This window comes from Chiroxiphia lanceolata, chromosome 5 (genome assembly GCF_009829145.1).
Source record: "Chiroxiphia lanceolata isolate bChiLan1 chromosome 5, bChiLan1.pri, whole genome shotgun sequence".
In the NCBI taxonomy this organism is placed as follows: Eukaryota; Metazoa; Chordata; class Aves; order Passeriformes; family Pipridae; genus Chiroxiphia; species Chiroxiphia lanceolata.
This window is the reverse complement of record NC_045641.1, coordinates 30,668,139-30,683,550: the sequence shown is the minus strand read 5'-3', so window position 1 is coordinate 30,683,550 and position 15,412 is coordinate 30,668,139. Positions and strand designations below refer to the sequence as shown.

At 39.2% G+C, this 15,412-nt stretch overlaps 1 protein-coding gene across 1 annotated transcript in view; it reads left to right on the top strand.

Moving 5' to 3' along the window:
* The window catches only part of NELL2 (neural EGFL like 2), a 146,644-nt gene that overhangs the window by 35,188 nt on the left and 96,044 nt on the right, over window positions 1-15,412 (top strand). Inside the window, 5 exon segments of the mRNA XM_032687990.1 lie at window positions 450-489; window positions 492-521; window positions 703-785; window positions 1,828-1,956; window positions 5,565-5,667. Coding sequence (XP_032543881.1) covers window positions 450-489; window positions 492-521; window positions 703-785; window positions 1,828-1,956; window positions 5,565-5,667 — 385 coding nt within the window.

Sequence of the window (15,412 nt, the reverse complement as noted above, 5' to 3'; positions counted from 1 at the left end):
ATGAATGTATTTTTCCTAGCTCTCGTTTCTTTAATCTTCAGATCTATTAAGAGTTATAGCTTAGTAAAAATTTGCATTTTATTTAAAAGTAACTGAAGCTGCACCTGTTTTTGAATTACTTTTAAAGGTCATTTCAAGCTTTACTGCTGTGTCTAACTAAAAATAACAATGAATTGAAAACCACCAAATTTCTGCCACATAATTATATCTTGACATTTAATCTCATGTCTTTAAAAATTATTCAGTATGTCTGTACATCTATCTATTTTAGTTTCTGTTTATTTTTCTATCACTGAATTGGGCCCAGGCAAGAAGCTTTTTATTCATAACTGTTGTTTTTATTAGGTAGCTTTCTGCATGGACTTTAATGTTTTACATGGTGAATGGAAACATAATTTTGACAGGTAAAAATAATGTATCCTTTTTTTTTCCTCTCCACTTACACATAGGGCATAATGCAAGATGTGCAAATACTTGTCATGCCTCAAGGATTATTTCTCAATGCCCAGACCTTAATCGCAGTAAGTCTATTAATTCTTGTATCGTAAATGAAAGGTGTTCTTTGTGCCTTCTTTCTATCCTACAAGCTTTCTTAAACCCTTGAATTCTAAGTGTATTGGTTGTCAACTTTGGCATGATTGAACCTATTGTGAATACATGTTTGTTTGGTTTTTGATTAAAGCGCAGATTTTATTATTCTAGCATGCCCAACTTGTAATGACTTCCATGGACTTGTGCAGAAAATTATGGAACTGCAAGACATCTTAGCCAAAACATCAGCTAAGGTAATGTTTACTAGGACTCAAGTCATGGGAGAAATGAGGACTATCAGTCCTAAATTGCTGTCTCTGTAGATTTTTCATGCTTATATGGGGATGTGCACATGAGTGTGTGTAAAACATCCCTGCATGGTATATGATATCTTTATATAGCCATGTCTAGTGTCTCTACATACAGATTCCCAGTTCAGAGAGTTTTCTTGTGTTTTAATATTTTTATAGAATTGTGTATTTTAATAGTAGACAGTATCTAAGTCCCTGAGCAAGGAAAGGGCTCAGAGATATCCAAACTCTATTAAGCTAATAAATCAACAAACCTAGAATGAAATAGGTAATTGTGTTTTTAGTGTTTATTGCAGCAAGACTTACCACGACTTTTCTAGACCTGAGCTGCCAAAGGCATGTTCAGACAAAATATATGCAAGGCAAGGAATTAAGAATCCAAAGCAGGACTTTCCTCTTTCTTTCTTGTAGAATCCAAAACCATTCATGTCTGCCAGTGAAAATAGACTAGTCTTCTCATTTTAAATGTCAGTTCTTTAGATAACAACAGGAATGATATTACCTGACTGATTCAATACACAAATGTTAAAAATGCTTTGGCTGAAGTGCAGAAACAATTGCTAACATGTTGGTTTTGAGCTTTACAATTTGCAAATTGGCCACTCTACTCAAGTTTTGGTCTTTTGCCCTCTAACCTACTGTCTGCAAGGACTTAATGTAGAACAAGATTCTTGATCAGTTCACACATACAAAGGTAAGAAATAAGGGAACTGTATCCATCTTGACCTACTCATTTTGTTTCATGATGGCCCTGATGTGATGATGATGAGAAAGATGAAGTGCGTTGTCTTACTTCTTAATTTCCATCTCTGAATGACCGATGGTTTAATCATATTTAACAATAACTGTTTTAGTGTCTTTGACTGCATTTCCCTACATGTATTCTCTCATCTGCATTCTTGATGATAAGGGGGATAGTTTGAATTGTGTTTTTACTAAGGTGAAAACAACATAAAAATTCAAAACTTTTTTGTGAACTATACAGTTGTCTCAAGCTGAACAGAGGATGAACAAGTTGGATCAGTGCTACTGTGAAAGGACATGCACAATGAAAGGCACAACTTACAGAGAGTTTGAATCCTGGACGGATGGCTGTAAGAACTGCACTTGCATGGTATGGCTACAGTTAGAGTGGAGAGTCAGGAACTCCAGTGTTTCCTCTGATTAGTTTTATTGAAGCAAATAATGAGAACTTCCAGATGTATGCTAGTTAGTAACAACAAAGTGCTTTAATACTTGATCTAAATCTAAAGAATAGTATTGATAAATTGTGGTGGGTTCATCTTGGCTGAACACCAGGTGCCCACCCAGCCGCTCTATCCCTCCCCTTCCCAGCACCACAGGGGAGAGAGTAAGGTGGGAAAAGGAAACAACACAAATCGTGGGTTGCGATAAGGCAGTTTATATTTATGCAAAAAAAGAAAGCAAAGGCAGTGTGTGTGCACAAAGCAGGAGCCAGCAGTTAATCTCTACTTCCCATAAGCAGCTGTGGTGGTTTGAAAAACACAGGAATTTCAAAAAGGCCAATTTAAAGGGGTTGTTACGATTTTTTCTAATGTGAAAGGGAAGAAGTTTTCAGACACATACAACTTGGTATTAGGGGAAGGGAAATATTTCCAAGTTTTATTTACATACATATATATATATAACAACTTAACTACTTCTTCTACAGTAAAATAATATATTACATTAGATTAATTCTCTCCTTTCTTTCAAAAAGAGTCCAAGAAGAAAGGAGAAGTCCTTTTTTTTCACTTTCAAACTATAGTTCTTCTAAATTAATTTCTTGTGGTACTGTTAAATGTCTCTTCTCTTGTCTTTATCCCCTGTTTTTCCTTTGTGGAAATCCCGGCTCCCTCGAGCCCGAGCCTTTGGGGAGCTTCTTCGAAGATTTCACTCCTCCTCGGGGTAAAAGAATTTTAGGGGTTCTTAGTTTAGTTCTTACCCTAGAATTGATTCCAACCAGTTCACTGGTGCTGCTGACCTTTTGCAGGGGGCCTCTCTGTTCCAAGCTGTTGTGATAGCTCAGGCTACTCCTCTGCAGAAGGAGTGGCTCTCTGTGGCTGCCTCCACCTCAGAATTCACGGCTGAACAGCTCAGCTTGCTCTGGCCACCCCTTGCTGGCTCAGTTCCAGCGCTGTCTGTGCTCGGTCGCAGGTTTCTGCCTGGCTGATTGAACATTTTGCTGTTGGTTTTCTCCCCCATCTCTGCGAAGTGGAGTAAATTCGACTTGGAGGCCTTCCTCGATCCTTCAGGATCCTCTGTGGTCGCTGGTTTCGGCGGTGGGGGGGCTCCACTGCATGGCTGGCTGCTCCTGGCCCAGCTGTCAGGAGCCAGGGGGCAGAGACCCCCTGACCCTGGGCCATACCAAGCACACTCAGAGCATGGCTGCTTCTGCTTCTAGCCACGCAGTCCAAAATTAACCCCTTCCGTTTCTGTGAGCATGTAACTTCCACAAGAGCGTACAGGCTGTTAATTGGTCCAGTATGAAAACAATACCTCCTGAGGAAAAGCCTTTTTCAAACCACCACAGCAGCAATGGTCGGCCACTTCTCTGAGAAGCAGGGCTCCAGCACACATATAGTTGTCAGCAGGCAACAATCAGAGACAGTGAGTGCCTCCGGTCCTGCTCCTTACCTCAGCTTTTATATCTGGGTTGACGTCATGTGGTCTGGAATATCCCCTTGGTCATCCCCATATAGACCACCAAAAAGACTGTAGTGGGTTGACCCTGGCCAGATACCAGGTATCCACTAAAGCTGCTCTCTCACTCTCCTCTGCAACTGGACAGAGGAGAGAGGAAAAAAAAATAGCTAGGAATTCATAAGTATAGATAAGAGCTGGGAGAGGTCAGTAACTGATTACCTTCACAGGCAAAACAAGACTCAAAGTAGGGATAATACTTACATTTATCACTAACAGGATAAGAGCCAAAGAGTGAGAAATAAAACAATCTTAAAAACACATTCCCCCCACCCCTCCTTCCTTCCATGTTCTTGCTCCTCCTCCCCAGTGGTGCAGGGGGATGGGGAATGGGGGTTACGGTCAGTTGTTGTTTCTGCCACTGCTCAGGGAGAGGAGTCCTTCCCCTGCTCCCATGGGGTCCCTCCCACGGGAGACAGTCCTTGATGGGCCTCTCTGGCATGAGTCCATCCCTCAGGCAGCAGTTCCTCCCAAACTGCTGTCCCGTGGGTCACTCCTCCTTCGTGCATCCACCTGCTCCAGCATAGGCTCCTCCATGGGCTGCAGGTGGGTGTCTGCAGCCCGATGGTCCTCTATGGGCTGCAGGGGCAGACCATGGTCTTGACCACAGACTACAGGAACCTCAACTCCGGTGCCTGGAGCATCTCCTCCACCTCCTTCTGCACTGACCTTGGTGTCTACGTTGTTATTCCCATGTTCTCACTCTGCTCTTCCCTGGCTGCAATTTTCTTCTGCGCAACAATCTTTTGTTTTTAAATATGTTATCACAGAGGCGTTACTATTACTTCTAGTTGGCTCGGCCTTGGCCAGCGGCAGGAAGTCTGTGCTGGAGCTGGTTGGCATTGGCTCCACAGGACAGGAGAAGCTTCTAGCAGCTTCTAATGGAAGCCACCCCTGTAGCCCCCCCACTACCAAAACCCAGCCACAGAAACGCACTACATAAATATATTTCCCTACTGTTTCAGTAGTGCTAGTATGTGTATTTCCTGTATTTCGTGTTACCATATGCAGATGCTATGCGATATACTTAGCTATCATGTTATTCCCATGCACTGAGTTGCAAATGGTTTCTCTGGATAATTAATTATCTGCTTTTTGTCACTATAAACACAGCCTTTTTCCTGGCAAATGATTTAATAGATCCCTTGTGTCTGGTTGCCTTTGGTTACATCTCAGTAAGCAATAAAGAGTAAAATGTCAGGGTCATATGTAAGCTCTGTTATATTACAAATGAAAAAGATTTGGTGGATGGAAGATTCCCAAAGGTATCACAACTCCAGAAGTGATTGCAAGTATCCTTTCAGGTACCAAACCATGGCATCTGTGTTATTGTCCATTCATGTAAAACTCATTCATTTCATTTGAACTCATTAAATACCTAATCCAAAGACCATTAGAAATCAGTGAAAAGGCTGTTGTTGTCTGTACTGCACCTTAGATTGATTTGCTGCTATCTATAATTTGCTAAATGGGTCTCTTAAAGCTTAATATTTTTTTTGATCTTTATATTTCTGAAGGGATATTAATTTCGCTTTTGGTATTTTATGGTATCAATTCTGGCTGATACATATTTAAAATTCTTTGAATTTAGTATTCAATGCATTACATATTTTTGTCTTAGATTTTTCTTGCAGCTATAATATTATTACCTTTTTAGAAATATATTGTCTCACATAAAAATCAGAAGGCAGAGTATTATCTGTGAAATTGTTATTTCACAGTAATCTGTCTGCCAATCAACAAAAAACCTGAATGTTTTGCCTCCAAATAGATTTGCCTCTTAAAAAAAAAAGGGATCATTATCATTTCAAAGAACACGTGATCCATGTCTAAAAGATTGTATGTGTGACATTCTAAAAGTATAGTTTCTGTTCATTTAGTTTTTAAAAGATCTGTGTTGAAACGTCTTTTTTGGTGTTGTTAGAGAATTCATTGCATTTAAGAATAGATTTTTAAAGTTGAGAACATCTCTGCTATTGCTAAAAATAACTACCAGTTAAGCACCTTTTATTCTTCTAGAACGGTACGGTGCAGTGCGAGGCTTTGATTTGCCCCCTTGCTGACTGTCCACTTAATTCTGCCCTGGCCTATGTGGATGGCAAGTGCTGCAAGGAATGTCAATGTAAGTTTTACTGTTGTGCTTTCTTCTAATGAATACTTTGAAATCGTAAACAATATGAGTCTTTCTGTAAATATGTCAGTAAAAGAACTGATCAGGGAATTAAATATTTGGGTTGAGGAATTGGGGAACTTGGACTTCTCTGAAGTATTCTGAGAAATTGATAACCAGAAGATTTTAATTTTTCATTTTGGGATATTTTGTTTCATTTTAGTTGTAATTTTTTTTTAAGCATAGATATTTTTTATCAAAGTTTTAAAAGAAAAAAACTAATTAAAAAGCTTTCTGCATTTGTCTTCCATTGTCTCTTTTATACCAAACCGAAGTTCAAGAAAAATTGCCTGGTGTCTGTTTTGATCAATGTCTAACACCTTTATCACAAGAAGAATGTACTTCCAACCTTATATTGTAGTGCTAGAAATGGAGGTTCAGATTTAAGATTCTTCTTCTGTAATTAAGGGAAGAGAAAACTCATCTAGACCCAAGAGACCAGCAAAAACCAGACACCTAGAAATGTTCTTTCACAAAAGGTCATAAAAGAATTATACAGGAAAATAAATGAAAGTTATTTAATATTGTCATTTGGGATATATGATTACTTTTTGGTTTTATAGCATTTTGATTTTGTTGTAAATAGGGCCAGAGAAGGGGAATTTTGGTTTAATCACTACTTAGATGGACTACCATATGCGATGGTTAGTTATTATAGACTGTGGTAGAATCAACTATTGAAACTGAGCATGAGATGCACACACTTCTTTATTCTGTAAATGCTGAGATTTTTCTGTAGGATTTCATCACTCTTCTACTGCGTATAAAATTTCTTACAGAGTATAGAGAAATACAGAACTGGTTAAAATGACATGTTGTAAGATAAAATTCAGGAAGACGTTTTGTACGCCATTGATCTAGCTCCCACAGGAATTTATTAATATTTAATTGTGTTAGAAGTTACACAAACCATTCCATTTCATGAAACGTTATTAACTTACTCAAGTAGATTAATTCTAATTAAGAGGAAATGAGAATTCAAATACTTTTTTTTAACCAGCTACACAGAATTTCCATGCATATTAGATAACTCAGGGAATTGGTAATTCAGGGATCTGAGATGTGTGGCATTCAAGCCTCTCTTTGACACTATTTGACTCTCTGACCATGTTGGCAGAATTTGAAAACCTGATCCTCTGAAGTATGTTTTTCTAATGTACTGCCTGTGAATTGAGTTGGGATGTTAATGGGGAAACACTCACATCATATGATGTCTTCCAAAGTTGCTTTTATTAGGAGTCTTGACAAGAGTGAAGAAATGCGAATGAGCATATGGACACTGACCTTGTCATACAGCATTAATACTTCTCCTTCACATTAAGATACAGTTCTGGTACTGCACACTGTAAAGTTTACTTTGATATTTCCTGTTTGATATTCTTAATATTATGAAAAATGTTGTATCTTTCAGTGTTGTGAATTTTATACCAGTACATAATTCAATTTATAACTAACATGCACACATATTACTCTCTTGACAAACTACTTGAAAAATAATTAGATCAGAAAATATAAGTAAAAATTGATTTTGAAAAATTGTTCCTAATTTCATCTAGGTTATTTAACGTGACTTTTAAATAAATCAAACCATTTTTGAAGTAGCTAAATTCCTGGGACCAAAGGGCAGAGAATGAAAGTTGGAGTCCCATTCACAAGGTAGTTATATTCCAGTGAAAAAGTGGAAGTTAGAGGTAACGGAGATACAGGACTGTGACTTATTCTTCTGGCCAGCTTGGTGGAAATGCTGAGTTGTCTCTGATTTCATATGTGTCTGTCAGCCATATTGTGTCCTCTTGGGGTCTTCAGCACGGGGTCTGAGCTGATTGAGGTCAGTGGGCTTGGTGAACATGGCTCTTGCTTGGGGTTGTTTCTGCCAAACTGTTATGTAAGTAGAAGTGCCCAGGCAGTGGCAGCTGTGCCAGCCTTGTGACCATGTCTCACTCTGCCAGAGCTAAGTGCTTCCTTTCTCAATTATTCCTTTCTTCTGCTGGTGTTTGAACAAAGTCATCAAAAATCAAAAGAATGAGGTCTGATTTAGTGGCAGCTGGCAGGGAAGAGTTGAGTACAGCACTTCAGGCTTTTACTGTTGACCACTTCAGTGGTCAACAACCAGGCTTTCTGGGTTTAATTGTATTTATTTATTTAATTATTTATTTATTAACCCCTAATTGATCAAAGATAGGGTCATTCTGCTTGGCTTTAGGCATGCAGAATTTGGGAATATAGTCTGAAATGACTTCATATACACTAGTAATTAAAATAGCACAGACACAGTTCTATGGCCTTGTGGCTGAGTGGCACTTGTGGCTCCAATTTACATGGCTAAACTCTCTTCCCCCTTCCCCCCAACAGATTATCTGCATCCAGATGGCTGACTTTGATCAGGGCTGTCTCCCCAGCCATGCCTGGCACTGCTTCAGAGCATCTTGGCAGATACAGGCCAAAATTGTGCCATAACATGTGCTAGCACTCAGACTGCAGGGAGGGTTACAGACTGTAACCAAACACTTTCAAGCCTCCTGTCATTTGCTGTTTCATTTACCTGTTGTGTATAATTTACTAGTTGTGGACATCACCAGTTTGGCTCTCTTGATAGCCAGTGAAAGAGATTGGCCCCTCCAGAGGGCACTTGGTGCTGAGAGGGGCTGGAAGGGATGGGATGAATTGCCTTTCAGAAGTGGACATCTCCTTCCATGGATTGTATAGGAAGCCCATGTGATTATATTGAATACTGAAGTTTTAGACAGATAAAGTTGTGAGCTTAGTCTTTACATCAGTTACCGTGATGCATATCAGGTGTGTCAGATAGGAATGTAACGTACTGGATTTTAAAGCCTGGTTCTGTCATTAAGCGGTTATGCTAAGAGACTTTCCCATCCTGCCAAGTCTTGGGAATTGAGCTTCAGCCCAACATTTACATTTTGGACAGTACAGCTTTGTTGTATCTTGTTTGATTATGTTTTTAACACTTCGGAAATTTCAGCACAACTAACTCGTCATGTTTTTCTTAAATGCTTAGTTCAGGGAAGAACACTTAGTAAGGAATGGTTTAGATTTTTTATTTTTTAACTAATACTGCTTTGACTTTGGTTCTTCTTGTGAGCCAAAGGGAAAAAACCACAAAACAAACAACAAACCAAACCCTGACCTTTCTCCCCTAACTCCATACCTTTGAGGACATTCAGACAATTTGCGCTGTTTTATCTTGTGCGAAGGTTGATGCTGGTAGCATAAGGAATGGCAGTGCATGCAAATTATCACTGTATTTTCTATTAGCTGTAATGGGCTAAAAGAAGCAGCAGTCTTCCAGGGCAGATAAATGGGCCAGTGTGTTGGATATATGTTTCAGCTGAAGACAAGCTATTCAATGCAAAATTCACTCCAGCTACCAAAGCATGTATCTTAGTTCAGTGGGACCTTCCTGTGGAGAATTGTTTGTAGTCAGAAGGCATAGACTACTTTCTTTGCTATGCTCAATGCAATTGTAAACCTTTCTGAGAAGGTATGTGTGAAAGATCATTAAACTCTTTTCTCCTCTGCAGAGATAAATGCATTGTATCGTGATAGGCACTGATACGAATTTGGACAGATTAAGCTCTACTACTAACCCTACAAATATTGCTTTAGACCACAGACTTTGTTTAAGAAGTACAAGGACAGGTTCATTTATTTTAAGTGAATTGTGGAAAGACTGCCAATGTCTTAGTAGCTGAGACAATTGGTGCTTGGTCAGCAAATCTAATTATAGTAATATTTTTATTAGTCGGTGTATTAACACCGAGGCATCACTTCCAATAGCTATGTGCTATAGGTATTGGTTTTTTTAAATGCAGGTAATGTATTATTAAAAACTAGCTGATTTTCATTTTTTTTTAAGGCCAGAAGTGATATTTGTACCAGTATCTGGTGCAGTAATTCCCAGCACCAAAGACTGATCTCCAGGAAGAAATTGCTGTTTTCTCATCACTGTCCTCCTCCCAGTGACACTGTAGATACTTATAGACCTAATCCCAAACTATTTAAATCTGTCCCAACATATTCCAGTAGAGGTTAAACTCTGAGTGATTATGCTTAAATCTGCAGGTTGTGATTTTTTTCATGCACCTGTTTTTCTTCTGAAATAGGACATTTGATGGGATTCTGGTGCACTGTAGCCAAATTTACACTCTCACACAAGTCTTTTAAGCAACTGTGTGAAGCATAGGCTTATACTGGATCAGCTTACAGTTCTGATGCTAGCAGCCCTGGAGAGAAAGTGGGTAAAGGGGTTCTATAACTTGGGAAGAATTTTTTGAACAAAATAATTAAAACAGAAATATGGACATTGTGACTCTTATAACGTGTAGGTTTCTGATGCAGTGACCTGTTGTACTTTTAATTTCATGATTAAAATTAAAGGGATTTCCCCTCTTGGTCTTCATGACACACTGTTTTTTCTCCAAAGCTAGACACTCTTCTGCAAGCTCCAGCACTTGTAGCCTACTGACGCAGAGAGAAGGAGCTGTGAAAACCCATCTGCTTCTCCTTTGTGCAGCAATTGGCCAGTGGCAAGAGTGCAAAATTTTCATCTAGTAACTTAAGGAATATTGATTAAGCTTACCCTGAAAATCATAATTTATCTGGGTGAATTGAAGCATTGTGGACTTAAGCCTATGCTGCTGTCGTGGTTTAACCCCAGCCAGTAACCAAGCACTCTGCAGCCACCCACTCACTCCCCCGTCATTAAGGTCAGCAAGAATCAGAAGGGTAAAAGCCAGAAAACTCATAAGTTTAAAGACAGACTAATAGGGAAAGCAAAAGCTTCACACACAAGCAAAGCAAAACAAGGAATGAATTCACTGCTTACCATGGCCAGGCAGGTCTTCAGCCATCCCCAGGAGAGCAGGGCCCCATCACACCTAACAGTTACTTGGGAAGACAAATGCTGTCACTCCAAACGTCCCTCCCCACCCTTCTTCTTCCCACAACTTTATATATTAAGCATGATGGCATATGGTATGAAATATCCCTTTGGTCATTTTGGGTCACCTCACCTGCAACCTCCCATGCACCCCCAGTTTCCTTGCCAGCTTGGCAGATATGAGAAGCAGAAAAGGCTTTGGCTTTGTGTAAGCTCTGCTCAGCAATAACGAAAGCATCTCTATATTATCAAATCTGTGTTCAGCACAAATCCAAAACACACCCCTATACTGGTCATTGAGAAGAACATTAACTCTACCCCAGCCAAAGCCAGCACAGTTTTTCACCAAGTTTCACCTTCTCACAGAATTGCCGCTTTTTTTCTTGGCTTGAACCCTCCTGCCTTTGGTGACATCCGTCAGTAGCAGAGTGGGAGGCCAGCCCCTACCTTGCTTCTCCAGCTCTTGGTGAACTTCTCCTGCATTCAGTGTGGCACAAAGAAGAGGCTGCAGCTCATAGCAATGATGGAATGGCAGGATTAGTGAGCACTGGCTGAACAGGTCATCTTATCCTTGCAGTAAATCAGAGGAAGGGAAACCAAAGAGCAGCTCCAGCATGCTGACTGGGACACAGCACAAGTCTGAGGGCTATGGGCAGCCAGCAGGCTCAGGGTGACAAAGCAGGCATTAGTACTGGAGGAAGAAGAGACTGTTTTTAGCAGTGAAGCAATGATTAGTAATTTATCATAGCTTTTATAGAAAATGTACACTTTAGAATATAAAGGAGAAGCAACATTCTGGCTAATGCAAAAAATTGGTTGCTTTTTGATTATAAATATTTATATGTGGCTTTTTAAAGAACACAAGTGCAAATAGCACAAGTGCATAAATTCCATTATATTGAGTGTTTTTTTAATATGTAAAATCAGATAAATTAACCTACTTCAGAATAGTCTTGAAAAATATCTGGAATATAGCCAGCACTGAATTGTTCCCTAGAACCATGTTATTTATTATAACCTCCTGTAGTCAGCATGCAGAACTTCTGAAAGTTATTTAGTATTTATCAAAATAGTATCTGTTCAGCCTCTACTTTCTGGATTTTCAGTGATGAAATTATTCACATCAACCTTATTTCTCAGGCTTTTGCATCACATATAATGGTAGTATCATGTTGGAATGACAGATAAAAAGCATTATATACCCACTTGTACTACTGAGATGAATTACATTGTACTTTACAGACTGTTTAAACCATTTTATTACTTCAGCAACTCTTGTGACTTCAAAAGAAATTTAGTATTTATATTCATTTAGAAATAGGACACAAATAATTTTTTCTACTGAAATATTTTTTAAAGGGAAAAAACATGTCCTTGAACTCATGTAGGTCAACAAAATCAGTGGAACTATTTTAGATTTACAAAGCTATGTAGAAAAGCATAACTGATTTATGTGTCATTTGTGAATCCAGCATAGCTCCTACAATCTCAGTCTCACAGAAGGGTTGAGTTTGGAAGGGACCTTTGGAGGTCTCCAGGTCCAACCCTCCTGATCAAGCTTGGCAACCTAGAGCAGGCTGGCCAGGACTGTGGCCAGATGGCTTTTGAATATCTACACAGATGGAGACTCCACAACCTCCCTGGGTGACCTGTGCCAGTGCTCAGTCACCCTCACAGTAGAAAAGTATTTTCTTGTATGTTTTAATTTGGGCCCATTGCCTCTTGTGCTTTCACTGGGCACCACTGAGAACAGCCTCTTCTTCATTCTCTTCCATCAGGAGTTTGCACACACTGGGAAGGTGTCAGAGCCTTTGCTTCTCTGGGATGTGTTAGCTCAGACAGTCTAAGAATACTTTGGGGCCTTTCCTGTCCTGGACTGAAAGCCAGTTGAAGACACTGGAAGGACTCGGCTTTCGTAGTCAGGACCAGTCTCACCCTTGACCCAAGGTGCTCAGTCTCTCATATATTTTCCATTGTAAAGCTATAGAAAGTTTCACACTGCTCTTACACCATAGCAATATTTGGTTTATATCTGTTACATGGCCAGTGACAGAATTGTCAGTGGATTTTTGCTGCCAAGCTTGTAGTCTCGAGTGACCCTTGCTCTTTGAAAGCTGGGCAGTATTCCTCATCAGGAGGGAAACTGAGTCTTTTCACTTGCAATTCAGTTGGAATTCCCCTCTGAGCAGGAAACTCATACCCTGTATGTGTGTTGTTCTATGTAAAGTAAAATACACCTTACAGTGCATTGAAGTACAGCTTACAGTAATTGGACTTCTCAGAATATTTTGTTCCTATGTTTCCTTTCTTCCTTCCCCATGTCCTTTGAATTTCGTTGTTCCTTGTTAGCAAAGGAGGACTGGAGATGCCAGTGCCTATGCCTGTCTCAGTCTCTTCACGCATCAAAGTGCCGCTCCCTCCTAGGTGAGTGGGATTTTAGCTATTCTGGACTCCATGCATTATGGAACTCTACTGGAAGGCTCTATCTGGAGGCAATGTATCAGTATATGAGGAGAATTCCAGTTAATGGTAGAGTCATCTACTTTTAGTCTTCCTGAGGAATGAATACTAAAATAAAGTATGTTTAAGAAAATCCTTATTCATTAAAGTATATTACACTGAATATGTAGCAGTCTGCACTAAAGAAGAAATTGGAAAAATAATATTGGTAATTTTTTTGGTAGAGAATTAAAAATATTTTTTTACATGAGAATTTTGCTGTAGGCCAAATTTTGCTCTGCTCTCCTTATAACCTATTCTGTCAAGATTGTCTGGGAAAAGAGATAATCTTTTCCATTCCTTTTTCGTTATGTTCTTACCAGGGAGATCATAAAATATAAAATACCTGCAGCACATTATTATTATTTTAGTTTATTTCCAGTGCAAATAAAACATTAACATATGCTAGATATGAATATATTGGCTGTCAGACAGCTGGGAGTGGACAGATTCGCAGTGTTCCACTTTCTTGTAAGTTACTACCCTGACTTTAGTAATACTGATTTCATCAGAATTTACTTAGTCAGGTAGCTATGAAATAATAATGAAAGAAATTCTGGTTCTATTTATGATTACAGAAAGCACCTAGGATATGTGAGCATTCACATTGCTGTGTGTTGATTTCAATATGTTTGGTCTCACCAATGATGTGCTCACTCATTGGAGTGTGGGGTTGGTTTTTGTTCGTTTTGGTTTTTGGGGGGGGTCGGGATTTTTTTGTTTGTTTGTTTGGGTTTTTTTGTCCCATAACCAGGAGCACATCACCAAATCAGCAGCTTGTAGCTGATGTTCTAGTTTTTGCCTGGAGCTTTTATTCTGTAGATCTTGGAAATATCCGTAGTATCAGTAATGGTCATCTTCAATGTACCTGAGTTCTGAAAAGAAATTTGCCTTCACTGAAAACCGCAGAAACTGCAGCTTTTGGATGAGGTCACAGAAAAGTAACAAGTTGGAAGCAGAGAGTACTAATGGAACTGGACAGAGTAATATATCAAAACCAAACCAACCAACCAAATGAGATTGCTGGCCTGTGCAGTTTTGCAAAGACCAGTTTGCACTCAACATACTCTTATTCAAGATTATTAACAGGATTGCCACATTAACAAGGATTGTCTGGGTGAAACTTTGGCCCAGGGCAGACACTGGTAGGAGATATGGGAGTGTAAAAGAAGGCACACATACAATTTTCTGACAGCACCTATGTCATGTGAAATGAAAAAATAGGAAGGCTGTGAAGGCTGAAACTCAATAAATTACTGGAAGAAACCACCACAAAACTGTCAATAATGTGATCTTATTTCCCAAGGAAGGGATGGTAAAATATGACTGAAGTTGATTCAGCGAGATTAATATAAAATGATGTATACTGTTATCCTTTATTTGTCTTTTTGTGAAGACAGTGATTTAAACCAGTCTTTTGGACTGCAGAAGTTTACTGCTTGGTTCACTTCTTAGCCATTGCTTGCAGATATCTAACGTGTGATGTTTAGACCTCCAGGCTGTTGATCACAGTTCCTACATCTGTCAGCTCATAAAATATATTCGGCTTCAAATAATGGCCACTTTGTCCCATGTGAGACACAACTTTAAAATTGAAATTTTGGCAGATATGCTGTAACAGGCCTTTATCCTGCTTTCCTCATCTGTTGCCTTCAAAAACATCATTGCAATCCTCTTTATTTGAAAAATTTCTGCTATTTGCTTTTGTCACACCAAGCACAGGACTCTGTCTGTGGTATTTCTGTATCACTGTTCTACCTCTTTGCCAATATAGAGAATGTTTTCACGAATTTTTGCCTTTTGATGAGTTTTTATTTGGTACCGGTTTCCACTAAGAAGAAAGCTCTGTCCAATTGTTTGGGAGGGTTGTTGACCATCCTGAGCCTTTCTGTACAGGGTAGCTGACTAGTATTTTTTCTCCTCCTACTTGTTGAAATTACTTATGTAATTTTCTGATTGTAAATTAAAATTCCGGTTCTCCACTTCTTGCTTTAAATTATTTTCAAGTATAATTTTGACTGGTTTCCCAGATTTCATTTTATTTTTAATTGGTGCCATTTTGTTAAAATTCCTTAACATTTTCTGACATCTATATTTTTTTCCTAGCCAATATTCAATGGCACACCTTGAATATTGTGTGCCATTTTAGGTACCACAATATAAGAAAGATATTGAGCTATTAGAGGGAGTTCAAAGAAGGGGTACGAAGTTGGTGAAAGTCTTAGAGGGGAAGCTGTATGAGAAGGGGCTGAGATCATTTGGCTGGTCAGTCTGGAGAAGACTGGGGGAGACCTCATC